Here is a 27911-nt window from a genome sequence, read left to right on the forward strand (position 1 = left end):
ATTCATACATAAAAATACCTGTATCACTGGCAGAAAGCAGAAGGGCAATTAATCTCTGAGCAGCCTTAATGTCAGTGTCAAGGGTCCCCTGGTCACTGAGGCAGCACTGCCTGCTGAAACTACCAGATGAAATTCTTTATCAAGGCATAACCTGGGAGGGTTTTAGGGTTTTTTCAGATTGTTGCAAAGAGACACCAGAATTTGGTTCTGAATTTTTGTCTTTGGAGTCTGCCTTTCCATTCAGGAACTTGAGAGCAGTATCAGGGCTGCCAAAGTCCCATTGAACTTAATTTGGATGTGTGAAAACCTTTGAAAAGGAGCCCAGTTATTCTGCATGATGTGCTGTCTTTTCCATTCTAACAGCTTTTCCACCGGTTATGAGTTAAAGACCTTCCTTTCACAGCAAAAGATGACTTTCATTTTGCTTTCATCAATCCTGTTACAGGGTATAAGCCTTTTGAGAAAAAATGTGGGTCAATATCTAGCAGTCCATACAAATTGCTTTATCACAGCAATATATTGCAGCGCTATGGTTCCAAGACTCAGACTCTTAATTTAACAGTTAGATTGGTCCCACTACAGATTACAGTTTTCTTATGCCTCTACACATCAGACAAACAGTGACACTCTTCACATGGGTAAATTAGTGTTGCATTTTGTGGACTACTTCTTTAGCTTTATGTAGTGGTGTGTTACCATAGAAACTAATAAAATTGCTTACTTCATATGCACTTCATCTGATGCTTCTCTAGTTCATACTTTTTAAAGTCATGGTGCAGCTAAGACACTGAGGTGCCTTAGCTCCTCTTATTGTTAATGAAGCGGAATACACAGAAAATCCCACAGGTAGGTTCCTCTGTTGGAGTCCACGCTTTCCTGTTTGCTCATAAGAGCTCCTTTTCACTCCCTTTCCTCCTAATCCAAGATCCTGTCACAGTACTTTTCTTCCCATCTTCTTTCCTAGTCTGGTCTGCTTAAAAATATTATCTTGGAATCAAATAGACACAGGAAAAATTGTACCTCTGCAGCGAGAAAGCAAAAAGGCTTCACGAAGGTAAAATTTGCAGTAGGTTCACCCATAAAATTTTACATCAGATTTATGTGTGCGTGTGTGGGCATGTCCATGGGTTAGAAAAGACCACAAATCTGGATGTTTTTCACACTCGCATCTTAAAGATCAAGAGTCTTGGGCCTTAAGCTATTACAGACCAAAAAAAAGGCCAATAGCAAATGCACAAACACAAAAGAAATAACTACCCCAGGATTACACACCAGGTTATCACACACACCTAGCAGAATCAGGTACATGGGTTCACACAACCTTAATTTGCAATCAGAGCTCTTTCCACTAAGCCATATAATTAATAGAAGAAATATCACATTAACTTTAGCAGGCACCATTCAAGTTTCAACATGAAAATCAATTTAATAGAAGGAGAAATATAACAGGTGAGTAATGATAGACTGGCATAACAAATAGGCCCATAAGCATCACAAAATAAGAGATTAAAAAAAACCCAACATTATTTAATGGGTGCAAAAACACTGAACTCCACAGCACAACCATCTCCACTTAAATGTTTCAGAACATTAAACCATAGGAATGCACGGACTTACCAAAGCACTTTTTCAACTGGTTGCTTGTAGCATCTTTCATACAGAGAAATCTTGAATTTGTGCATTTAAATCAAGTAAAGAGCCTAAAGTAATACAGTCTAAAACCAAACTAAGCAAACAACAAAATACCCACATAAACAACATTATGCTGCTCACAAGCCTTTACATTGTCCTACCCCAAAATAGACTGCCCCTACCTTCTCCTTGGTGCTACCCACCCTAGACACCTGCTACTGACAATGGCAATAATCACCTTCCCCCTCCCACCCTTACCTTTCAAGGCCTGGTAATTATCTCATCACCTGGTAATTAAATCATGCACAGGTGGACCTCAGTTCTTAATGTTCCCAGTGTCTTAAAGGGGGACATTAAGACAGTTAGGAGTTATAGTTAGGATAGTTAGGAGCACAGATAGAAATTTGTAATAAAGGGAAATATGAGAAAACAAAAACAGTGAAGGGTGGAAGGAAAAATAGATTGAAATAACTGGGATAATTTGGAGCAGTATCTGTATCCAGCCAGTGCTGCAAGCAGGGCTGGAATACAGCAGCCTAGGGGTAGATGCTGATTCCTCTGACACTGCTCTGCACAACATCAGGGTGCTTGCAGGAATGCTGCATGGAGATGTAATTATGTTTGCTGCTACTTTGACTTGCACTCAGTCACTGTATGCAATATTTTCCTGAATTACATTTAATGCTTAGAAAAAATATTTCACATTTGTCATTGAGTGAAATCGAGCTATGCTGATTATTAATATTCTTCCAACACTTGAAAAATCAGAGATAAATTTCATTTAATTTCATATTAGTATTTTTTTCAATCTGAAACTATGTTTAAGGCTTAGCTCATTCTCTGATAGGCAGTTTTTCTAAAGCAACAACATTCGTATTATTTTTGAGCTATCCCAACATAAAATATTACAAATACATACAAGCTAATTGAGGAATTACTTTGCTGTCTGATGAATATTGCTTCACTCTCAGTCATCAGTAGCTTTTGAGGTATTTTTGTGATAGGGAATAAATTGCTGTCCTGCTGTTTCATAAAAGAGAACACTTTACAAGGAAGTAAGAAAACATATATAATGTTTTCTTCACAATTTTCAGGCACTTTAAAGTCCATCACAACACAAAGACTAAACTATCTGTTATTTTGGACACACTCAAGTTTCACAGAAGTGATGTGGGAAAGCTGCCTTAGCTCCCAAGGACTTTGCATAAAGAATCTTCTACTTTCCAGTACTTGCATCTAATTTGATGTTTCTTCAGCTTAATTTAGTAGAAGGCTGATAATACAGTAACTTAAATTCACACAAAAATATCAGATTAAAAACTTTTCTACTATTTCAGCTTTATTTTTCCTTAGAAAATTATATATAAAGTCATCTGATAAATATAACCTATTAAGCTTCATATTCCTGCCAGGGACCCAAATGCTACAAAGAATTCCTATAAACAGCACTGAAATGGAGCAGCTATTCAAGAGCGGATAGCAACAGGAAGAACCAGCTTAGAGGGACATATATTTTAAACAGTATTACTGAGAGAGTAGTAGGCATCTAAGTACTGTGAAATGAGCTGCAGCCATTTCTGGATGAAGAATTGGAAGCTGAGCTGAGGCTTTCAAAGCAGGCACTGAAAATCATGCACTGGTAAGAAAAACCCCAAACAAACCCAAACCAATAACCAGAACCTCTCCCAACAAATAAACCTCCTGGTCTGAGAATGCAGCCCATAAGAATTATTTACATACAGGGAAAAGATGAAATGGAACTCCATTACGACACAATGAGCAATCACTTTGGTCTTCTTTGCTTCTGTTATTTATATACTGCTGTTAGTGATGCCAAATACTTTACAGCCTTACAAATGTGAAAGTTTGCATATTTTTTCTATATTTGAATTAAAGTAATATTAATGATTTTGGCCTTTGAAGGTGAAGACGTATCATTTATATATACCATGGAGAAAATGAAGCAAAGTGGAGGAGTGTTTTATAACATCCTCAGTTGAAAACTAGGATGGACAACACAAAAATACACACCGTATTGTTGTAAAATACTGTAAAAGCAAAAGAATACAGTGGAATAAGATGCCAAAGAGAAGAAAACCAAAATGAAAGCCTATTTTTATTTATGGAAATTACTATTTTCACACTAAGAACAATTGAGAAGTGGAGTAGGGAATTGAGAAACATTTTGTAAGCAAAATTATTTGGACACTCAGGAAATAATGTAACAAGGAATTTGCAAAATACCAAGGCAGATTTTTTTTTTCCCTGTAAAACAGTAGAATTTTTGTATATAACCTTCAGTTTATAGAATGTTCTTCACAAGTGTTTGTACTTTATTATTTGCACAATATCAAATATCTTCAACCTAGAGTTCTCATTAAGCAATTAAAGAACCTCAAGAAAAAATTATACATATCTTAATTGTGACAGATTGCTAATAGCATTAAGCCATAAAAGAATTAGTGTTTATTATGGTGCAATATGTATTTCCCAGCAAAAGTATGAAGAAATGTCAAAGAAATATGAGCTATTTCAAAGACAAAACCAACACCAACAGGCTCATCTTGGAACACAGTATTTTTATTAACAAATAAAATTTCAGCAGCATGAAAAGAAAAAACTGTCAGAGCCCTTTATGTTCATTTCAAATATGGAAATATATGAATGTAAACCTTTACAATAAGGTTTAAAGCTAAAAGTCTGTACAAATATTCAAAAATAATATTTATTTCCATAAAACATAGAAGGAAAAATAATGCCAACTAAAACCAGGAACAAACAAATGACCATTAAATAATACCAATACAATCCCACAGAATTGTTTTGCAAACTGCCATAACTCTTCAGAGTAATCTGCAAAAATTATTTACCCAATAATCTGATTTAAAAAAAACAACAGAATGCTGCTTGATATTCTTCAAACACAACAGTGTTTTCATGTAAAGGCTACATATCTGTTTTTAGTCAATGCAAAATGACTGAATTTGAAACAATCAGATTCTTACTGCACAGGAGTTACAAAACCTCAAAATAATTAAAAAAAGATCAGAAAATAAAATCAGAAGATGTGTGGCACTAAAGTCAAAGGCTAGGGTTATGCCTTGGCAATTCTTAAATATTATGAAGTATTTGCCTGTTAGATAAGAATGAGTTTAACCAATTCATGGCTTTGTAGAGTAAAAACATTAAAATCACTAATGAACTTGTTCAATCAGAATGTAGATACATTTTACAGCTTTCTTTTCAGACCATATCTTGAGGCAAATATCTTCACTATTACAAATGCTGCTCCGAGTTGATTTTTAAGTATATTACCTTTTAGCAAAAATATTCTAATTTCTTTCATTTTAAATCTAAGTTACCATCTAAATCAGCAAAGTGATCCTGGACTGACTGGAGTGTATTCTGTGAAAAAACTTTACCTTGTCTCCCACAGAACTTTATTCTTCAACACTCTTCAACAGCGCATTACATATACTTGACCTTCAAGTTAATGTTTTTCCCCCTTTTCCCATCTGTGTTGTTCTTTTAAAGTCTCTAATTTAAGTAATCTCTACAGTATTGCAATTATATTTAAAAAAAAATTCAGGACTATATTAAAAATAGCTTTGCTGTGTACTGTCATTAAAATTAAATGGATGTTTAGTAGCACAGAATAGAAAATTCACCATCTTATTAGTTATTCAACTTTTATATTGGTCAGTAGTTTTTTAAAAATATCATCCTGGACAGCAGGATACTCACAGACAAGTTCAAAATGAGGAAATGATCAGATAAAATTTCCAATTTTAATACATGAAACAGAAACTTTTGTTTACAGAAAAATGCCCAAAACACTCTAATTGCCCTCAGCAGTACTAAAGAACATATTTTCAAAAATAGTCAGAATTTTAGTCAATTTTTAAAATTAAAGTTTTATTTTTCCCCTAACCAGCTTAAAATCCACACAGGCCAAGCTGTTTGTGGAGATGTTTGTATGAAAGTTTTCTCACAAGATTCCTGATCCCTTATTGGAAAGGAAAACCAAAACTGTGACCCTGTTAACCAAGTGCAGCTCTTTGATGTAGGGTTGGAGGCATGACTCTCTTCAATGTTTTCTCCTTGTTGCCCAACATAAGGGCATTACCACAGCTGCATGAAAGAAAATTACATAAAACTGCCCCAGATAGTTAGAGAAGACTGTAAAAAGTGCAAGACTCTAGAGATAGAATATTTTCATTTATTCTTTTTGTCTGAATTGTTTCTATGTTACAATGCAAATTGCACTGTTCCACTTACACTTATCCTTCAGATAAAGATAATACCCTGGTAATAAAAGGATGTAAATTCACTCAGATGCTGTTTGATCAAATTATAGAAGTACCCTCAGCCATCCTTTGGAGTGTTACGCAACCATTTTATCTCATTTCTTGTTATTCCAATAGATTTACTTCATAAATATATTACTTCAGTGTTATTTCACAGCAAATGGCTGCACCACCAGCCCTGGAACAGAAAAAGAGCTATTAATCTGTCAGCCTTCACCCTTCCATTAGACTTTTCTGAGCAACAAAACATCTGTTCTCCTCCTACACAGATTTTTTTATATCCTGTTGATCCTCTTGCTTAAAACACATCAGATGCATCACTGATTAAGGACTTTGATTGCTTATATTCTCCTGGCAATATTGGTCATCTCTCCACATATTCTGAAAAGCATGTACTAAAAGATTTTTTTTCATTCTTAACCATGGAAAACAAATAGATTTTCTTTAAAAATAAAATAATATTTTGGGAAACAAACCCTAATGGTATAGCTGGACGAGTGACTTTAGTATGAAGGCCGTTTCTTGACTTTTCTACTTATGTGGAGTGTTTGAAAAGTAGTTATATTTAGATATAAGTAAAAATACTTTTTATGCATGATACCTCTCAAACAATAAACATGAATGATATTGTTTATGTCAGAAAAAGATATTAATTCGGGTGTTAGCTTTTTAAAGAAGTGGGATTTGACTATTTTATGGGATTGCTTACATGCTTAAATTTAAGTAGAGAATTCTGAACCCTGTTGAAATCAAGTTCAGGTTAGAAAAAAATAATAGTACTTGTGTAATTCATATGAAACCATTACATAAAGTGCATTGACATAAAATAGAAAATTAAAATAAATTAAAATTCTACTACTACTGTTGATACCCATATGCATTGCAAAACTACATTATTAGGGCCTTTTCAATGAGACAAAAAGCAGAGTCAAACCTGACAAAATGTATTTGTCTATGTAGGTGCCTAAATAAATCTGACAATTGTTGAGTAGATGTAAATCAGCTGTGACCAGCAGCCTACCCAGATGGGCAAGGGATATTTTCTGTGAATGTACTACCCCAGCAGCACAGCAGTTCTGGGGGAAAATGTTAAAATATTTTAATGAGATACCTTAAATAAAATAATAAAAAAAAATCCAGTGGAGCCTTCTCATAGCAGAAACAACATTGTGGTGCAGCCTGTCTCGCAGAGTCATTGGAACTCCATACCTAAGGGAAATGTTCCCGAAATCCAGAGAGACAGAAAGGGTCATGATAAGAATATAAGGAGACAGTATTTTCCCACTAGAAAAATCTTCTCAGTGGAGTATTTTCTATTCAACAACCTCTATGTGGATGTAGAAACCAAACAGAGGTGACATTTGCCACCTCCACAGCAGCCCTCCCTGTGTGTTTCAAGTACTGGATTGACAGCAAACAAAACCCCAGAACCAGAGGTAATGATTTCCAGGTAATGAAGGCAACAAAACCAACAAGTCCAAAAATATTTCACAGCTGTACAGAATGCAAGTGACAGCTGTGGCTAGTGAGAATCACAGATTTATGGGAAACATATGCTGATAGAAGTTTTTTCTTTTCCTTTTTTATTTTCTTGTCTTTAGATACAGGGAGATAAATTTTAAGTGTATTTTAAAATAAAAATTAATCACAAATTTTTTACAAAATACTTCAATAAGTAAGTTTCTTTTCTACTGACTTTGCAACAACTGAAGATCCTTGAAAGAAGATAATTAAATCCAGATAGATCTCCTAGACTGGAAATACATTGCAAATGTCAAGCCCCTCAGGAAGGAGGACATATCCAATGTCTTTATAGTGTGAGGAGTTAGGATCATATCCATTACAGTGGATAAACTCTCACATCCTGGGTAGATCACCAGTGAGCAAGCAAGTTCTGAACAGAACTCACAAGGTTAAAACCAGCACATGGCCTTTTTATCTCAAAAAAAAAAAAAACAAAAACAATAACCTAGCAAGGTGTGTTCTGCAGTTGCTGAAATTTCCATATTATTTTAGAAGAGCCTTATATGGGATATTTTAAAGTAAAGTCCATTTAAAGACCGTTGTCATCTGCATGATTTGAGACTGTTTCTTCTGAGGAATCGCTGTCAACTTCTTGCTGGCTGAAGAACACTAAGATACATCCTGGAAAGAATGTTGTGTATTTCTCCCAGCTGGGAGAAGACCTCCATGGATACTTTAAATGTACTTTCTCACACTGTAGTTCCTGCTTCGTCTAGAAAAAACTTTAAACAGCAAACTCTCCCTCCAAAAAAATCATTGGAGTGACAGTGGTAGAGGCCATAGAACATATTTCATTACTGCACTCATATACAGAAGTTCCCAATATCTTGACAAACTTATCAACTTGACAAACATCTGTGAGAAGGTTCCCCTGTATTTTTTTCTCCAGGTATATATTTCAAGATTTTGTATTTTGTAAGACGTTACTTTACTTCATTAGTGGACTGTGTAGATGTACAAAGGGGTTTGCAGGGTTTTTTGCTTTTGAATGTGAAGGGGAAAAAGAAGTACATTCACCATAGATCATGATCTGATGATTTTGTTAGATTAAGTATTTTTTGTGAACCAGGAAAGATTTCCAAATTTAGAGAACTCCTGTGCATAAACTGAGACTAGATGGATTAAAGGCCACAATCCAAATCATCAGTGACTTGGTAGAACCTAGTGCAAGTCAGTGTCATACCAATAAAACCAGTGGAGATAGTGCACAACTCCCAGGGCATTTAAAGTACAGTACTGATTTGCAAACACCTTACTTTTATTAGTCTGAAAAGTGTACTGTGTATTTAACAGTATAAAGTGAATCAGCACAGACAGAAATCATTACTTCCAAACTGGCTTTTTGGAAAGGGAAAACCACCAATTTTTATTGGCAATGAACCTGTAATGACTGGAATGAACCTGTAGGACAAACATGAACATTTTGGTAAGCTTTCAAATGCTTATCTAAACATCATTTGAGCATCTTAGTCTGGATACACACCCTTTCACATTTTCCAGAAAAAAAGCCACATAAGGAAAGCCCTTCTAACATTTGTGTGGAGGTGTGTGGAACAAAAACCAGTAAGAGTGTGGACTGAAGTAAAGGCATCTATTCTGGCTGTTTCATTTTACATACAGAGGGCTAGCATGCCTGGAAAGGTGACAGAAATTTCTGTTGCTGGATGCTTTCATAGGCTGCTAAATAGTCTAAATAGAGGAGAGCTTTGTAGCAAGGTTTCTTTTTCCAGTACGCACAAGCACACAGCTTGAGCTTCATCTACATGCACAAGGTATACAAAAAACCCTTTCCACTGCTCTGAAAGCCAAACATAAAAACAGTATTGGACAAATGTTTTCCTTCCATCTCAAGAATTTATGACCAAGGCTGGCCGTCACATTTTATTGTATCTTATGAACATGTCCAAGTCAGAGGAAGTCTAAAGATGATGATAAACACATTTCAGGTGTGATTCTGGTAAATTATTAAAAAAAATATTTAGGGCACAGATTTTAAGTTTCTTTTGCCAAGTGACTGTTCTAAGGAAGTGGGACAGACACTGCTGCAAGTGGAAACAGTTTTTCTGCAGGGATTTCCTCCTCCTTAAAATGCCCTCTCTCACACTGAAAGACATGGAACTAACAAGTAATTTTAAGCAGAAACTTTGCAGTTACACCTTGTTGTACAGAAAGAGAAAAAAAAAAAAAAAAAAAGAAAGGAAGATAGGTATATCCATGGAAAAAAAATAATAAATGCCTTTTACCCCTGGTGTCATGTCTTTGGAGATGTACAGCCTTGGAGAAATGTATAAATCATTTTGTACATGGAACTCTTAAAAAACTAGAGATTTTTTACAAAGGATTCCATTCACTGCAAGAATGTCCACATGCTGTTGCTTTATGATTTCCTATATACACGAGAGGACCAAAGAAAGGACCTCTTTTACAGTTACTGCTGCACTGTACATTAACATGTGGCTAATACCCTTCTCTGGGTGAGATTTACACTTAGTATTACAAATAACATAGCAATGCTGAAAATACTGATACAAAACAGCTTCAAGATGACATTTAAAAAATATCCCTCACTTTCATTGAACTGTTTTTTTTCCAGTTTTTTAAAGTTTCAGCTCTATAAAAGATTCTCCAAGAAAATAGTAGCATTTGAAATGCTATTTTTGAAGTTTATAGATGGATTTTTTTTTTTATAAAGTGTAATCCGAAAGTTCATTTTCCCAGGAAAAAAACAACTATAGATACAGTACATAACCTAAAACTGAAGAAGGTATTGGTTTGTTTTGTTTTGTTTTTTAACATAGTACAGTACATTTATACCCTAGAAAACACTTCCTTAATTACAGTGTCTGTTTAATTTATTTACAGATCTGAAATTGAATTGTATACATCAGCTCTTGAGATGAGCAATACTTAAATGAATTGATAGTAAGGATTAATTGTCCTTTCAATCTACCATGACTTTAAGATATTGCTAAGAAGAAGAAGAAGAAGAAGAAGAGATTCTGAATAGAGAAATTATCTTATTACTATTTTAAACTTGTTTGGTAGACTTTAAATTATGAGTTTCTATGCAGAACTGGGAGTCTTGAATAGCCACAGTTAATTCGGTAAAGCTGTGTTTGCAATTTTTGCACATTCTGTTTTGGCAGTAGCAATGCACACATGAACACAAAGAATTTTGGCAAATGTTTGTCTTGGTTCTTATGTATCCATCTCTGGATACCCAAAATTATGACTACAGAATATTTAGACAAAACCTGCTCTCTTCAGTATCAGATAGTGTAATAAATTCTGCTCTAATAAAAATAAAATGCTCTAATAAAAATAAAATAAATAAAATAGAAGCCTGAAATTTCCGACTTCTGAAATTACTTTACAGAATATCTGCCAAGAAAATGCTTTATTTTTTTCCTTAGTTTAAGCAAGACTTGTTAATACAATTTCCTTATATTAATCCAAATATTAAGTAGTGCAGCAGATATATTTAACACTAGGTAAAATTTTGTCTTCATTTCATATACTCTATGCGACTTAACTTTTACAAGTTGCAGATTTTTAGTGGCTACAGAAGCTTTATTTTTCATTATATGCTATCTGTTAAGTCACAATGGCTTGTTTCTATGTGTGAGAATGTGCGGCACCCTTGTCCTTCCTTATTAATCACCAGCTAAAGAGAGAAGTGACTCGTCTCAGATCTGCCTCAATCATACTTAAATGTGCCAAATTATTTTTAAACTACTAACTGCACGTGCCATTACAACTCAAACAGATTACCCTGCACCAGAGAGGTTGTAAACCAAGTGTCATGTTTCACATATGCCACATGTTTGGAGTAACTGAGCCCCCATACCTCTGAGAGGGGAAAACCAGATCTTTTGCAACTGACAGGTCTCCAGGTTCTGTGGCATGGTCAAATGATTTCATACTCCTGTGCGACCAGGCAATAAATTAATCTTGCTTGTCTGTAACATGTCAAGACTAACAAACCCACTGAGCTGGTGTAAACTAACAGGTCCTTAAGTGCAAATGATACAGCCCATAGAAATTATGACTGATGCAGCTTGTTCAGCCTGGGTAATAAGATGATTTCTCTTACTTTAGGCTTTCACACATTTTTGGTTTGGGAAGGGGAATGAAATTATAGGATGAATTACACAGCAGAATGTCACACTGCATCATGAGTGCTACAGTGCCTGTAAAGCACAAAGATCACCACAATTTGACATGCCCTCATAGAAGAGAAACACTCAGAGAAATGTAGTTAAATAGAAGTGTGAAGAGGGAAGGGAAGGTTGAGGATACAAGCTGACATCCTCAGTCTGGGGCCCCAATTTGCTGACTCAAATACCTGGCAACTTTCTATGAACCTGTTAGAGGAAAATCAATCATGGCCTCCATGAGTGAATGAGGCACTCATGAAACAAATACAGCAGGAAGTGGTAACACTGTAAATTACCAAATTTCAGTGTATTAAAAAGAAATGTGTAAAAAGAAGGTCCTTAAAGATTTCTGACTCCTTATTTCCCTAATCTCTATGAAATTCAAGAGGGTTTACTAATTACTTATCCATTTATTCCTCACATCTACTTTAACAGTAATATTATTAAACATACAGGTTTTATTAAAGATCATCTTCTAGAACTTCAGGGAATGATAATGACATACAGAGGGGTAAAATATATTTAGCCAATATTGGACTAGCAGTGCCAGCCAAATGGTCCCATTTATTAAACTCATGGTGACTTCTGCATGACAAATCAGCCCAGTTATTTAACAATCTCATTCATCCTTTTGCCTCAGTCCAAGGTGGGAAAACATGGAACCTACAGACAAAGTTAAATTTTTTTTTTTTTTTTTTTCACATGAAAGTAGCAGCAGATGAGAACTGAAGACAGAGCTCTAGGTGAGCTTACATTCCTCTTTAATCAACCCTCCTTCCATGGCAAGAAAGTAAGCACCTTGTTAGCCATCTTGTTGACCTAAAGTCTGTAGCTCTGCCGTGTGTAAATTGTGGTGGAGGAAAACGTTTTTTCTGCTGTACATGTGTAAAGAGATGGGTCCCCTGGGGGGCTGTCCCAGTCTCCCTGTGAAGGTGGTGTGCTGCCGAGGCACAGCACTTTGGTCTTTTGGAGCTCCTGAGAACATGGGGCAGCCATCGGCCTTGGATGCTGGCTTTGCTGTGCTGGGGGCTGTGACAGCCAAACCGTTCTGGGTGGCCTCTGAGGCCAGGCTTTCATATGTGCCTCGGGTGTGCTTGATGGCTTCCACGATCTCCTTCTCCTTCAGGAGGCTGCTCAGACACAAATTAGACAGCTGACAGCTCTTGCTTTCATACGCTGCTGCTTGGTTGCCTGGTGGGTGTCTAAAAGGGTCCTCGGTGGGAGTAAGTGCTGACTTTCTGTCCCTTGTGCTGAGATTTTGGCTCACCATTCTGACTGGATATGTAGTCTGGGGAAACGAAAGAAGACAAAACAAAAAGTATTAGCAATAGAACACAGTAGAGAAATGGTGTGGAGTACATAAACCACTCCTCACTACACATGAACAGCACATGGGTCTGGCAGATTAAATGAAAGACGATTCCAATTGATGGCAAAACTTCCAAAACTTCATTCACATTTAACAGCACTGGAATTGAAAAATGTTTGCTACAGGTAATGACTTGGGCATTTTCCTTAAAAAATAGTTTAAATCAAAGGAGGATTTTTTTTTTCCAGAATGTAATAAATGGATAAGGAGTTTCCATGAATTGTAAGCAGATTTTCAAAAGCATTTCACATCATGAAACAAAGAGAATTTTGATCGCACAGAGTTCAACACTTAATACTCTCAAATCCCTACAAAATATAAAGAACATATTTTGTAAATATCTTCATGCCTCGATTAAGCTCAGAACATGTTAAATTTTCACTGTCCTTTGAATCGAGGTGTTTTGCTATGTATTTACAAGTCAAATACATGCTACAGAAGAGCACAAATTTTATTTCAGCTGCCTGGAAAATAATACAATGTAAGAAGGATTCCAGCAAGTTACCAACTTCAGATGCTGTGCAAGCATGAGTGCACCTGATTTTGTTGAAATGATGGTAATTTATCTGTGCATGGCATATCAGATCACTGCATGCTTTGTACTGTGCCTAGAATACCTGACTGGGGAGGAGATGATGGTACCCTTTCCTAGGGAATGGTTAAAGCAATTGGTTAATTTGAAACAAAAACCCAATTTGACTCCTTACAGGTTTTCTGCAACAGAACTCTGAAAGGACACAGGAGCAGCTTCTTGACATTTACATTGACATATGGGCTCTGATGTTGTAGAACAAAGATGAGGGAATAAAAAATACTACCAAGCCTTCCAACAATATTTGGCTAAAAGTATTTCATGGTGTTTCATGATTCCACAGGAAACTCAGATATATTGTTTCAGAATGAATTCTACAACTTCACATGCATTTCTATTTTAAGCAACACAGAAGAATAATATTGTCAGTATACATAGCTTAAATCCTTTTTTTAGTGAAGGCTAATGGTCCCAATTCCATGCAGAGCCATATGCAGATTTGGGTATAAGGATTGCAGTGCATTGTAGGCATCAGAGATGATATTAAAAAAAATTATTAGGACTGGAGCATCATTTTCCCCCATTTTATTCAGTACCAATTGCACACAGATTCATAAATGGGAGCAGAACACTTCTGGGCAACATTGCTTCAGTTTTTATATCTGCAGCACATTTAATTCCTCTGGTATCATTCTGGGGAGAACGTGTCTGTAATTTCAAACACTTTTCATTTATCTATCTATCTATCTATGAATTATTTCTTTCCATGCCAGTAAAGATAATCTTCCTACTGGGACAAGAGTCAAATTAATGCCCTGTCAAAAATCCAAGCACTTATTTTAAGGGAATGATTCAGGAGTTACCATGTGTCACCCCGTATCTTTGAAAACCTGAAGACTGACATAGAACCTTAGAGGAACTTCATGGTGGGACCTCGAGTCTATCCTGAACTTCAGGTTAACTCAGGTTTATCCCTCTGGACATTTATGGTCTGTAATCATCTGTTTAAGGACCTTCATTGGTGTAACCTGTACAGCCTTCTCCTCTAAGATTTTTTCACTATATTACTTTTACTTTTAGAAAAGGTCTTCCTATGTCAAAATTGTATCTTTCTGGCTTCAAGACCCTTCCTTCTCTCTCTCTCGTGAAAATGGAGAAAGATTGCTGTTTGATCTTGAATACCTGGTTATGTCTTCAAAGCATGCTGTCAAGCAACCCTTTAATCCTCTTTGCTCTAGAATAAAAAAATACCACATTGATTTTCTCTCATAGGACTCATCTGCTAGACTCTGAGTCATTCACACTTCTCTTCTCTACAGATCCCCTTCAGTAATTCCACTACTTTTTTTCTTGAAGTAGAAGGCCCAGGAGTACAGTACTCAAAGTAATCCCCCATTATTATGAAGCAGAACAAACACTATTAATCCTATGAAGGACTACTTCATCTATTTCTTATTAATTACTCCAGTAGGAGGTTAGTAATTTTATTTGGCAACAGCATGAAATTGTTAATTTGTGTTCATCTAGTTGTCCACAATAGTTTCATGATTTTTTAATGCACGATTTTATCTAAATTCAGCTGATTATTGTCACCAATTGTCACCTATTGTTTTTTAACTTGATGAAACGCTGTTATGACTATCTAGCACTGGGGTGTTTCTTTCCTCTTCCTTATCAAGGTTATATTTCACTTGAAATATTTTCAATTTAGAAAATAAATACTTGGTTTGTAGGTCTATGAAATACTGGCTTCTGGTTGCTGGCCAATGAGGGGAGACAATATGTGTGTATGTATCAATAAATGTTTAATAATATACATGTGGTTAGGGAAGGTCTTAGTTCTGTGAAATAACTTGCTGAAATTCTCATCCTACTGAATAATTAATCAAATACCAGGTGGTGACAAATTAAGAGAGAATCTACCTACATAAAAACACCAACAGAAGTCCAGAATATGCCATCAGAATTTTAAGAAATTGGTTTGGCCCTGTCCTCAGCCATAAGATAATAAGATGGTTAACAAGAAAAGACAGACTCTTTATATCAGACGCATAGTTACACACCAAATGAGCAGAGAGTTTAATGAAACACTGCCAAAACCCAATCCTGTTGTTGTTATCTATGATAAATTATAGAAGAACAGCTTCTAATCAGGAAAAGATACAACAATTGTCAGATGAGAGTCAAAATCAACAAGAAATCCTCCCCCCTCTCCTCATCCCAATAACATTATTCTCCCTCCAAAATATTGTCAATAAAAAGTCCAGCACTGCTTTGATTTTTATACAAGTTACTTTTTGGTAGGATTATAACATTTTTATAAAAATCGCAATGTACAGGATTGAAATGAATTAATTTTTCTTTTGATGAATTCAGGTAATTTAGTTTGAAAGAATGCAGAGCAACCAATTTTCTTGCTGGTCCATTTTACAATTATTTAGGATCCTTATGAACTGGGCAAAATAAGAAAAATGTCACACAAAAGTAAAACCCACACATGCAATACCAAAAACCTCCCAAACCAAACTCACTTTGGACAAAGTTAAACATTTATTTTTAACCTATTTCTCCTTATCTTCCTGCACACAATCAAGGCAAATTTCCCAGCACTGAACTTTCAGGTACCAACTGCATTCTCTGAGCATCAGACATGAGTGAGCAAAGCCACAATCCCAGCGCATCTGTTGGCCAATTCCAAGGCTGAGTCCTTGTCCAAAGCTGAAGGTGGCTTGGTGCCAGTCATGCTCCAGCCCAGCCTAGAGCAGCTGCAGGGCTGCTGTAAACTGCTGCTTGGCAGAGCTCCAAGGAGCTGAACTGCCAGCTGGTGACTGCTGAAGCAAAAAATCCATTCATCTTTTTCCCTTTTATTTTTCAGTAGCTCAGCTAGAACCAACAATTTCACTGCCCCAGAAATCCCCAGTGCCACTCTATAATAGTCTGCCTAACTGTGGACTCAGGAAATGGGCCGCAATTAGGATGCAAATGGGGTTAAGAAATTTCTTTCAAAAGTAGCCCATTTTAAATATATGCAGCAGAAAGAAAAGGCCTCCTTTGTGGTTTCAAGTATGTCTTAACTTTTAAGCAAACATTTGGATTTGAATTTCCTGATCATATTAAACACACAAGTGCATGCCTTCATGTTTGAGATTATTTCTCAAAAAGGAAAAAAAAAGATTTTATTAAAATCTGATTGGCTGTAAAATTTTAGTCAGTTTGTATCAGGATCACTCCTGTTTTAAGGTACATAAGTGTGAGAAAGTTCAAAATAACTTAGGCTTGATCATACCACACTAGCACTAAATAAATTAGGATTGAACCAAAATGGGAATTAATATTCTTAAAATATCGTTTCCATAATTTTTTTGAGGGTTCGTTTTTGTGATTGCAAATCTAATAAGTTTTTCATATATTAAGGAAAAAACCCAAGTCCCTTCAACGACCCAGTGGTAAATAATGAAAATGTACTACTTTTATAGAAAGCTCCAGAATGAGACGTTATAAACAAAACACTGCAGCCATTCATCACTTTCCATTTTCAAAGCCAATGAGTGAAATATGACAAGAGTTAACAACAAGACAACACTGCTGCAGGACATTTGAAAATTAATATTGTTTCTGAATGTCTGGTGATAAAGTACTAATGAAAAATGACAGGAAAAACATGAATTACAAAAACACCCCGAAAAGGGTGCAGATTTTTAAGAAGTCTGTGCCCAGAGGCATTCGGGAGTCTTAGATGCCTATAATGTAATTTTTCCAAGTACAGCAACTTTCTTAAATACTTCATTGTGACAGCAGACATAGAGAATAAAACCAAACAAAACATGCTCTCATCAGTGTACCTGCTGCACCTTGACAACCAAACAATGCTGCAGCTCAAGAACATGGTTTTACCACCCCAAAGGATTTTACACTTTCAGAGATGTTAATGGAAGCACACTATAGAGAGCAATTATTCTGACAGGAACCTGAAGACTTTCTGGATTCCGTCATGTTTTCAACTGCTTAATTAGTTTGTGTTTGCTGATACACGAGGAATGTAAAATGTGTTCTCCAATGTAATATTTACTACATGGCCCAGCAGGGCTCCCTTGGTCCTTGTCAGGTCTCAGCTGGATTGCAGCGCCTGCCGCAGAACTGTCCTAATTTGCAGCCTAGCCCAGAACTCTTAAAATATAAAGCAACATAAAGGAGTACAGACACAAAACAAGGTGCTATAGCACTACATTTCTTTTAAGGATGGAAAGGATGAAGCCCTTCATGATGCTTTTGAATTTATACACCTTCAGATGCGGTTCTGACAGTTTATAAAAGTGCAGATCTAATTTACCAAAACACAGGTTAACTCAGTGCTTTGATATGCCACATCTGTCACTATGTCAGCTTCTTAATTTCTACACCTCCTCACTTTTGTGCTTACCAGTTTCCAGCCTAGAGACGATTCAACACAAAATGTAATTTAGCTGCAGCAGGTAATTGTTCTGCATTCAAGTCTCTTAAAAATCACTCACTCTTATTGATTTCAGTAGCACCTGGACTGACGGTGTAGCTTTTACAATCCAGACATGCATCTATTGCACATCTGATGCTACCTTCTGGCAACACAGGACAAATGAAAGTCCAGCATGGCAAAATAAGGCATGGACTTGTATCAATGGGTTATGGGTAAGAACCAGCTGCTGATCAATTTGTCAGCTGTATTGCTGTCCTTTATAAAATGAATGCAGTCAACATAAATCACAAACATTTTTCTTTCTGCCTTTCAAACACTTCCATTTCCTTACTGAAAGCAAAAATTATGAGATACTAAAATGCTGTCTCTTTGCCATAAGGCCATTTAAACAAACAGGCAAATGGAATTAAAGTTAACTATAGTCCTAAAAGAATTTTATGATAGTGAAGATACAATGTGATAAGTAACAGACTGAGTGCTTAAAAAAGATCTTAATCTTCTCACAACATGGAATTATCCTTGACAAATTTTATTTATCTGAGTAATAATACACAGTTAAGACATCAAGGTGTAAAAGACGTAGTGCAGTTTTATAAAGCAGGAAGAAAACAGCAAAGAATTTCCCATTAATTTCTAGTAACAGGAAATCACTGCTCTGTATTCTCAATACTGCATTTCAAGGGTTACGTGGAAGACTTTTCTCGTTAGTAAAGCTAAGAAGAAGATTCTGCATTTTACAGCTGTTTATCACACCTTCCAAATAAAACAAGTGAAACTTTGGAGCTGTTAATCACATTCTTCAAAAATACTACAAAATCCATTTAGATGATACTAAGTACACCTTCTTATAAACTATGGTTAAAAATCTTAAATAACTCAAAAAATACTTATGAAAATGAAAGCTACTATATGGTATGGATCTTTCAATGACAGAGCTACCAAACAGCAGGACATTCTATGTGAAGCAACAAATTTTATGTTTCTCAGTCTGCATCGAAGATCTTATCCAATATCAAAAAGTCAAAGCAGAAAAGGTGATGAACTTTTGTTGTAGATGTAATGAACTTTTACACACATTTAAAAAATCTTTTAAGCCCCTAATATTGGAAAACACCCTGTTTTTAGTAAATACTACCTCCCCTTTCTCCAGCAATTCTCATAACATTTCTGCTTCTACAGAAGATTTAGCATCTTTTCTACTGATCTCGTATCCCCTCAGGTTCTTTGGGCAGACATAGCTATTGCAGCCAACAGTGAGGAGAATCTCTCCATTTAGCTTTTTTCATACACAAGTTCCACCCTTGGTTACAGGTAGCAGAGTCTAGAATAAGATGCCCAAGTCAAACTTGCCCTTGGACCTCCCAGGCTGCATTCCAGGGGACTGGATAGGCCCCATGTTCACCCAGCATATTAGGTCTCACTGATTCTGCACAGCTCCAGAGAAATTAGGGCCACTTATGACATGCTTTTAGCTACAGTCATATCAAAAGCCACAGGTGTGTGCAGTCAAGGTCCTCTGTGGCATAACTGATGCTAGTAATTTCAGAGCAAACTCCCTTAGTGTTTCCTCAAGACCTCATGTTCAGGATAAGGATCCTAATACTTTGGCATGTGAGTCTTTCGCTTTAATAGCTGGGCATATTATAGGGTCTCATATTGTGTCTGTGTATATTTTTAAATCATACTTTCTGAGAAGAAAATAATCACATCTATTTATCTTTGAGTTCAGGATTTTCTTGTCTAGCTTTCAATTAGTGAATGTCACAAATCAGATTTCTAATGAATGTCTGCCTTCTGAAGTAAGCACTACTTGCTTTGTCATAAAAGAACACAAACCCCAGATGGATTGTACTTAGCCAGCACTCATCTTTTTTCATTACATTATTTAACAACAATAAAAATTCATTCTATTAAATTTTCATAAATGAGTTCCATAAATTAGCATCCTTACTGTTGAAAGCCATAAGGGCTGAACTTATAACTAACTACAGCAGGGGAAATTGCATATATTGGCAAATGATGATCAGCTACTGCTGTATTAATCAGTGACACTGCCCCTCAGGTCAACAAACAGTCTGCAAAGGAGAAATCAGCAGACTAATACAAAGTGCAATGTTATCCTGATGACATGGAAAGAAATCCTAATTACCCTTAAATTGACTTGACTTTTTATTTGTATGATGAGATTACTGAGACCAAGATATTTCTTGAGGGGAAAGGGAAAATATTCTTTTTACTTTAATATCTATATATGAGGGCACCTGTTTTAGGAATGAAATATCACAGAGTAGCCAGATTTTTTAAATCCCAGAAGTAAATTTCTGTAATTAAGCCTTTCCTTGTGGCTGGACCAAAAAAATTATAACATAACTATAATCAATCCCTAGCCTTAACTTGCTCAGTTTAAAGATGTGTTGAAGAAGATGAAGAAATAGACTCCTATGATAGGACGAAGCATTACTATTCCAGAAAGATACTGACTCCCTGCTGTAGGATTCAGTCAGGAAAAAAACTTTATGAACTCTGCACCATAGGACAATACTCAGTAAATCAGATTTCATTCATAACAGAAAAATTGACCTTAAAAATATTTTCTCTGGAGATCTTACTACTATGGTTATAAATTTATGCTGAGTGAATCATTGCATGCCTAGTTTTTTTTTTTAAGGCATTGGCAATTTTAGAAATAGCAAAAGAATAAGTAGGATTCTCTTGGAATAGGGAATATCTCTACCTTTTTTTTTTCCCTGTTTCTGTTAAATGAATGACCCGACAATGTTTTGGCCTTGTTGGTACAGAATTGGTTCATATAAATTCTGTTCTCTAATCTCCATCTGTCAGCATCAAATATATTTACAGCAAGAAAATCTTGTCAGAGAGAGGAAAGGGACTCCCAGACAAGAGGTATAAGTAGTTGTAATGGAAATGTGACCTCCATAAGGATTCCACACAACTGATTTACGTGAAAGTGAAGTTGCTTTAACAAAACAGTGTTTGCAGTTGAATGATGTAATCACAGAACCACAGAATGATTTGGGTTAGAAGGGACGTTAAACATCACCTTGTTCCAACCCCCTGCCACAGCCAGACATATCTTCCACTAGACCAGGTTGCTCAAAGCCCTATCCGACCTGGTCCTCAATACTTCCAGGGATGGGACATCCACAGCTTCCCTGGGCCATCTGTTCCAGTGCCTCACTACCCTCTGAAAGAATTTCTTCCCAATATCTAGTCTAAATTTCTTCTCTTTTAGTTTAAAACCGTTCCCCCTTGATCTGTCACTATCTGTGTGTGTAAAAAGTCACTGTTCCTCTTTTTTCTAAGCCCCCTTTAAGTACTGGAATAAGCTATAAGGTGTCCCCATAATGTTCCCTTCTCCAGGCTGAACAGTCCCAACTCTCTCAGCCTATCTTCATGGCAGAGGTGCTCTAGCCTTCTGATCATCTTTGTGGCCCTCCTCTGGACATGCTCCAAGAGGTCCATGTCGTTCCTGTGCTGGGACTCCAGAGCTGATGCAGCCCTGCAGGTGGGGTCTCACCAGAGCAGAGCAGAGGGGCAGAATCCCCCCCCTCCCCTGCTGCCCACACTACTTTGGCTTCAGGACATGATCCAGGGCACATTTGGCTTTCTGGGCTGTGAGTGCACATTGCTGGGTCATGTCCAGCCTCTCATCCACCAGCACCCCCAAGTCCTTCTGGGCAGGGCAGTTCCCAATCCATTCTCTGCCCAGCCTGTGTCTGTTTCTGGGATTGCCCTGACCCACACACAGCACCTTTCACTTGGTCTTGTTGGACTTTCTGAGGTTCCTGTGGGCTCCCCTCTCCAGCCTGTCCAGGTCCCTCTGGATGCCATCCCTCCCCTCCAGCGTGGCAGCCACACCTGACATCTTGGTGTATAGCTTATGTCACTTGCTCTACCCTAAGCCACCTGCAACTCTGTTGTAGAAGGCCACCAGATTTGTCAGGCACAAATCTGGTGCCTTCGCCCTTAGTGAAGCCATGCTGGCTGTCATCAATCCATTATGTTCTAAAAATATCCAAAACCTTATCTTCTTAACATTTCTAAATTGTCAATAGTTGGTGATAGAAAATTTCCCTGTGTAATTTCAGACAAACCAAGTTTCACATAGGTAAAATAATCCATCAGATAAGTGCATGAAATAACCTCTTTTTGCCTACACTAGTGGCTTACACAAAAGAGGAAAAATATTTCATAGCATTTTTACTATATCTCTCTAAGGATCTATTCAGTTCAGCTCTCTTTAACCCAGCTAGTGCAGGAGGACAGTGTTCATTATGAGACACGCTACTCAGTGTCCAGGAAAATGAACTCTAACAAGGTAAAACTATCTAATGTATTTTAAGGCCAGAAAGTGTCATTATAATCATCTTGTTTGCCCTTCTCTGTAGTAGGAGCCATAGATCTCTCTTGGTGAAATCAGGTAATCCAGAAGAGGGGGTGGAATTACAGCTTAATTTAGAAGACTAGAAGTTATGGAGAATGTATTTTATTTCTCCTTACTCCACTAAAATAGTTTTAGAACAACGTTATCCAGGTCCTTACTGGAAATGTTGCTCTATTCTGGTGACAAATCCTACACTAGTATTTGAACAAGAAAAAGTCTGCATATTGCTGCTGACAAAACTCCTGCTAGGAGACAGTGTCCCTACAGAGCAGAGTGGACTAGGGTCTAAGACATTTGGGAATATGCAATTCTTGGAGAAAGTGCTGGTTGGATTTGGAGCTAAGCCAGTCTGGAGAAAATTTTGGTCATTTAAGTAGTCAGATCTATGATTTGAAGGCCCTATTCTCTTACATAAATGATTATACAGGAGGCATGACCACGAGGAACCCAGTACAGCCTTCAAATGAGAAAGAACCCAAAACTTAAAAAAACCCCAAACCGACTGTACCAAGATCATGTTACTTAGAAAAGTAACTTTCCTTTTTATCTTACTTTCCCGGAAATATGAGGGAAATTAAAAAAGGGCAGTTATTTCAAAATATCCAGCATAAAAGCTCCTTATTTCCTTCAGCAAAATTATATTACACAACATTAGTGAGGGAAAATTACAAAAGAAAACAAAACCAAACAAAAAGATCCACTGAAATTTTATTTTTTACCTTGCCTTCTAGGAGGACCGACATTAAAAAATTAGGAAAAAATACTGGAATACTTCTGTTGGCTTCTGCTTCTCTATTCCTATGCCTAGCCTAGGGAAAGTTAGCAAGATTATATTTCATATTATATCTCCAACTTCTGTAATGAAGTACATAAGAAGGCACTGCCTGTTACAGTATACCCTTTCTTTGTAAAAGTTTACAATTTCTTTTCTTTACAGCCCATTATGTTAGTTTTTCACTTGAAAATAAAAATAACAAGACTGCTCACCACTGTCACTAAGGCTGAACCTCGGAAATAGTGCTTTGTCCTAAGTAAGGCCAGAAGACTTTACAGCTAAATCTAGCAAGGAATACAAATTTTTCCAAGGGGTGAGTCTTTTCACCAGCTTAAGTGGCATGACTTGCATGGTTTGCAGTCAAACCATTCAAGCAACAAACAGCTCCCAAAGCACTCTCTAAAGGACAGATCTCTGACATGACCATCAGATTTTCTGCTGCAAACTGAAATCCCTTTGAGGATGAATTCCTCAATTTTGCAGTGTTATTACTGTTGCAGATTTTCTCATTTTCCCTCGCCAGCCAAAACAGCATCTATTTAAATGGCTGCTTACCCACAAAGGATCCATTTAATGTAATCCACAGGCAAAGAATCTGCCTTCTGGTTGAGAGGTACCAACAACACTTAAACTGGATAAAAAAATTTAGCCAATACAGCTAAAAAGTGTGTCAGTATAGCCAACACTGTGCTTCAGGAAAGCTACAAGCTGGATAAGAAAATTGTACACAGACAGCAAAGCTATCTAAGGCAACATTCTCAGACACTCCAATTAACTGTACAGGGAGAGATAAAAAGCTGAGCAATGTTTGAAATGCATGGAAGAGGACAATGTGACTGCACACGCTCAACACACACCTTGAGGATTGATAAAAGATAGTCTCACATCTGACTGACATCCACCAACTCCTAAAAACTTATGAAGCACACACAAACAACTCCCAAGAAAATTCCAACCCAAAGCAGGCTCTGTAGGCTATGCTTACCGTGCACAGGTGATGATTATTTGGGAGGGGTTATCTTACAAGCTGCCTATCTCACCTCTGGATTTCTGTCTCTCACCCATTGGCAAATTGTTCCACTCACTTTTGTAAACCTGGCAGGAAACACGGTATACTCTCTAATTCAGGGCACACACCCACTCTGCTGCCTCCAGACATTCAGCATGTCACCTACATTTTGGTCTCTTCAACATCTCTGTTGCGATGTGGAAGATGTTTAGGCACTAGTTTGACAGTTCTTTGCTCTAGTCACAAAGTAAAAGCCTTTCTCAGCAGTGGAAAGTGAGATTGATTAAGCAGGGTGTCCTGGAGTAAAAACAAGTATGCTGATAACTATACAACTAGCTGTGCTGAAAAAGCACCCTTGTCTTATTAAGAATCTCAAGGATAAATTTTGAAAAGTGCAATTTGCAAACATTTTCCTATCAACCAGAATATAATGAATCAAGTTTTGGAGCACTGGAGTACCTTGGAACCCAACTCAGCCTATTTGTCTTAACATATAGCTTTTACAGCTGCCAGGATAGTTCCAAGATTACACTTCCCTCCAACTGGCTGAGCAATTGTATGGAGAGCCACGAGTAACCTCAGAAGCTTGGCAAGCAGTAGGGTGCCCACCAACTGGTACTTGCCACGTGCAACCAACAGCTCCCAGGCACCCTGTCAGAGCAGGCTCAGCTCACCTCCACGGCCAAACAGGTTAACAGCCGACTCCTGGCTCTTCATGGAGACAGGAATACTCGCACACTTCTCAGCAGACAAACTGCCATGCTGACATCTGCCTGCACAGTGCCAGGGAAGGAAATGAAATGCAGAAGCTCCACAACAAGCCTGATTATCACAAACTCCCAACACAGCCCAGCCACTCTGATCAATTACCCCTTAATGCACTGTACATTGCTGCTTTGGGAAAACTCAGGTGCAAGAAGTATCTCTCTTTGATCTTTCTTTTCCTTGCCCTTTTTTCATTTCCTCATTTTTCTGGAGGCACAGTTACAAGGAAGAAGAACTTCCAGCTTGCAGTTGTTTCTACACCAAAAATCAATCTGTCCAACAGTCACAGTGACAATATGTCGAGTAATGACAACAGAAAATGTTGAATGTGCCTGAGTGCCAGGCTGCAGAGCAGAGAGCTGCTACTGCCTTGAGCTCCAAAGAATTTGAACAGCCCTGCCAGAAGAGGAGCAGACTATCAAAGCTGGAGTCATGCTCCTTCTGCAAGCTTGACCAGGGACATGACACCGTGATTCCCCTTCCATGAACTATCCGCTCTTGAAATGTGGGAAAAAGACACAAACACTTGAAATCCTTCCATGAGATACAGTGATCTATGGAGTAAATGGAGTTGCCAAAAAGCCCTCAGACTGATTCTTTTGCAAAATGGGTTTGAACTGAAATGGAGTTCTTACCTTTTCAAACTGCTTCCCTTTAAATTCAGAAAAGCATATAGGACGACAAGTAATAAGCAGCTGCTGTGGAGAAAGAAAAGCACTTTTAAAGTGCTTTTAAAACACTCCTTTTAGTACCTGAAGAGCAATGCTGAAAGTGTATGTGAATACAAATATTTAAAGGTAAAGAAAAATATATCTCATGCCAATGCAAAAATGAAACTGCTTCTAAATAGCAGAAACATAAACTCTCCCTTCACTTCAGAAATTATTTGAAAAATAGTCTGCATTCAACAAATTTGATTTTGAGATAAGAGTACCATTGCTTTGAAATCATAATGGTGGAGATATCTGAATTTATGCTGTAAGTTCAACAACAAACTCTTATGAGAATCTCTAACCAAAATGGCCAACTGTAAGGTTTCATTAATATTAAAACACATGCTCCTGAAAGCTCTAATAAGAACATAAAATATTTTCTTTTTCTTTTTTTTTTTTTTAACCTGGTAACAATCACCTTAAAATAAGATCAAGCAGACTTGTATGTTAACATGAAGGGAAAAAAAATTATACCTACAGTTTAAAATTCCCTCTCTAGGTTTAGTAGATACTTACACAGAAAAAAATTATTGATTGTTATTTAAGATTCTGCTTAATAAATATACTTTACTTCCTCCTTGAAATCTCATGAACGTAGAGAAAGAAAAAACTCGCATAGATACCAAAATGCAGAAAGGAAAAAATTCTTTACCCTAGCGAAAAAATGCTGAATTTCTTACCCACAAGAAGTGTAAGAACAGGTCAGGTCACATTGCACAGGTAATATTTTCTATAATGTTGCTAGAAATGCTGAAATGATGTACTGTCTGAATTTGACCAGTGTGGGTGTGAAATATTGTATTATATATATATATATATATATATATATATATATATATATGTATAGCCAGTGTGATGTGAAATAAAAAGCACACTAAATCTAACTAGTCTACAGTGTCATAAACAACACCTATTTTATGTTGCTTCAGTCTCTTGGGAAAGAAATATATGGTAATTTGCTAAGCTATTTTCACTTTATTCTTAACATTTATGGTTATTACTGGTAGAAAGCAACAACAGCTTGACTTTTTAGCATGCAAAATACTTGATCTGAAAACGACACATAAAAGAAAAATATATGCAGCTTCCCATTTGTACAGTGTCAGCAAAATCTTTAACTAGGCATTAGTACAGTATGCTAATCAGAGGTGAATCCTGGTTCTTACAAATTATCAGGGGAAGACAAGGAAATGAGGTATGAGAATGAAATAATTTATAGGAATGAGGTATTAAAAAAAGCCCTTAATGCCCCTATGTTGCCAAGCTTTGTGTGTGTATTTTGGAATGCAGTGCATTCCAAAGCCTGTTTCAGAAATGCCCCATATTTAGCAGCTGTGTCTTTGTTCAGGCTGTACTTGCTGTGTTTAACAGTGGTAGTTATTGCTTTGTTATCAAACATGAGGCTGTAACAGGACATCTACCATGTAGGGAATCACCTCAAGCAGGGTATAGCATCCACACAGCATTATTTAAAATTCTACCCTGGGCACTTGGGGTTCTCTACAAGATATTACTCTTGGGAACCACAAATTTTAAAATTATAGCAACTAATCCAGTCATTGCTATGCTAGCCAGTATGGGGCAGAACCCTCTGTGTGCAAAACTCACCCTTGCTGTATTAAGCTTTGTACCTTTACTGTTCAACTTTCTGCAGCCATCCCTGCTAATTCCCTTGTGCCAGTGTCAGGGTTTGAGTGGCTATGCAGTGAATTAAATAAGGAACCTGGTGTGGATGGAAACTACATCTTTTCAACCTCTCTCTATGTGGAAAGTAATTTTTCAACCAAAACAGTTCACTGATCAGATGCTTTTTAGTCACACAAGAAAAGCAGCCAGAACAATTAGCTGAAAAAATCTGGGTTTTTTTTTTTTTTTTTTTTTTTTTTGTTTTTTGTTTTTTTAAATAGAGGCCAGTAATGTGGAAAATGAAAGAAGGTTATGCAAGAAAGTTTTGTGGAGATCCATCTCCTCCCCTGCCTGAGATCTGCTTCCAGATTCAGAGCACTTCTGCTTCTCCTGTGCTGTGATGCACCAGTAGCATTTCCTCCTGAAGGGAAGCAAGATTCCTGTAGACACAGGGCATTATAAAGGATCCCAGCCATCTGCAGTTTTCCCTGTTCATAACTACAACCTTCCTACTCCTGGTCCTGTGTCCCTGCCACCTCCATCCAGCCTCCGTGGCTATTGGATCTGCAACATTCCTATCTGAGACTTGTTCCTGGTTCTGGCTTGTCCAGGCATGGAAGCAGCTGCAAGTAATGGCTGAACTT

General features: G+C 37.1%; 1 protein-coding gene across 7 annotated transcripts in view; it reads right to left on the bottom strand.

The window, feature by feature from the left end:
- Positions 1–4191: 4191 nt before the first annotated feature.
- CCSER1 (coiled-coil serine rich protein 1) overlaps positions 4192–27911 on the bottom strand; it is a 617316-nt gene continuing 593596 nt past the window's right edge. For 4 of the 7 annotated variants that reach the window (XM_072928594.1, XM_072928593.1, XM_072928591.1 and 1 more), the window contains one exon: positions 4192–12908. In XM_072928594.1, coding sequence (XP_072784695.1) covers positions 12423–12908 — 486 coding nt within the window. In that variant the 3' untranslated portion in view covers positions 4192–12422. The remainder of the gene's footprint in view (positions 12909–27911) is intronic. The other 3 variants (XR_012055746.1, XR_012055747.1, XM_072928595.1) reach the window with 2 other exon arrangements.

The sequence above is a fragment of the Taeniopygia guttata genome, chromosome 4, assembly GCF_048771995.1.
Source record: "Taeniopygia guttata chromosome 4, bTaeGut7.mat, whole genome shotgun sequence".
Lineage (NCBI taxonomy): Eukaryota > Metazoa > Chordata > Aves > Passeriformes > Estrildidae > Taeniopygia > Taeniopygia guttata.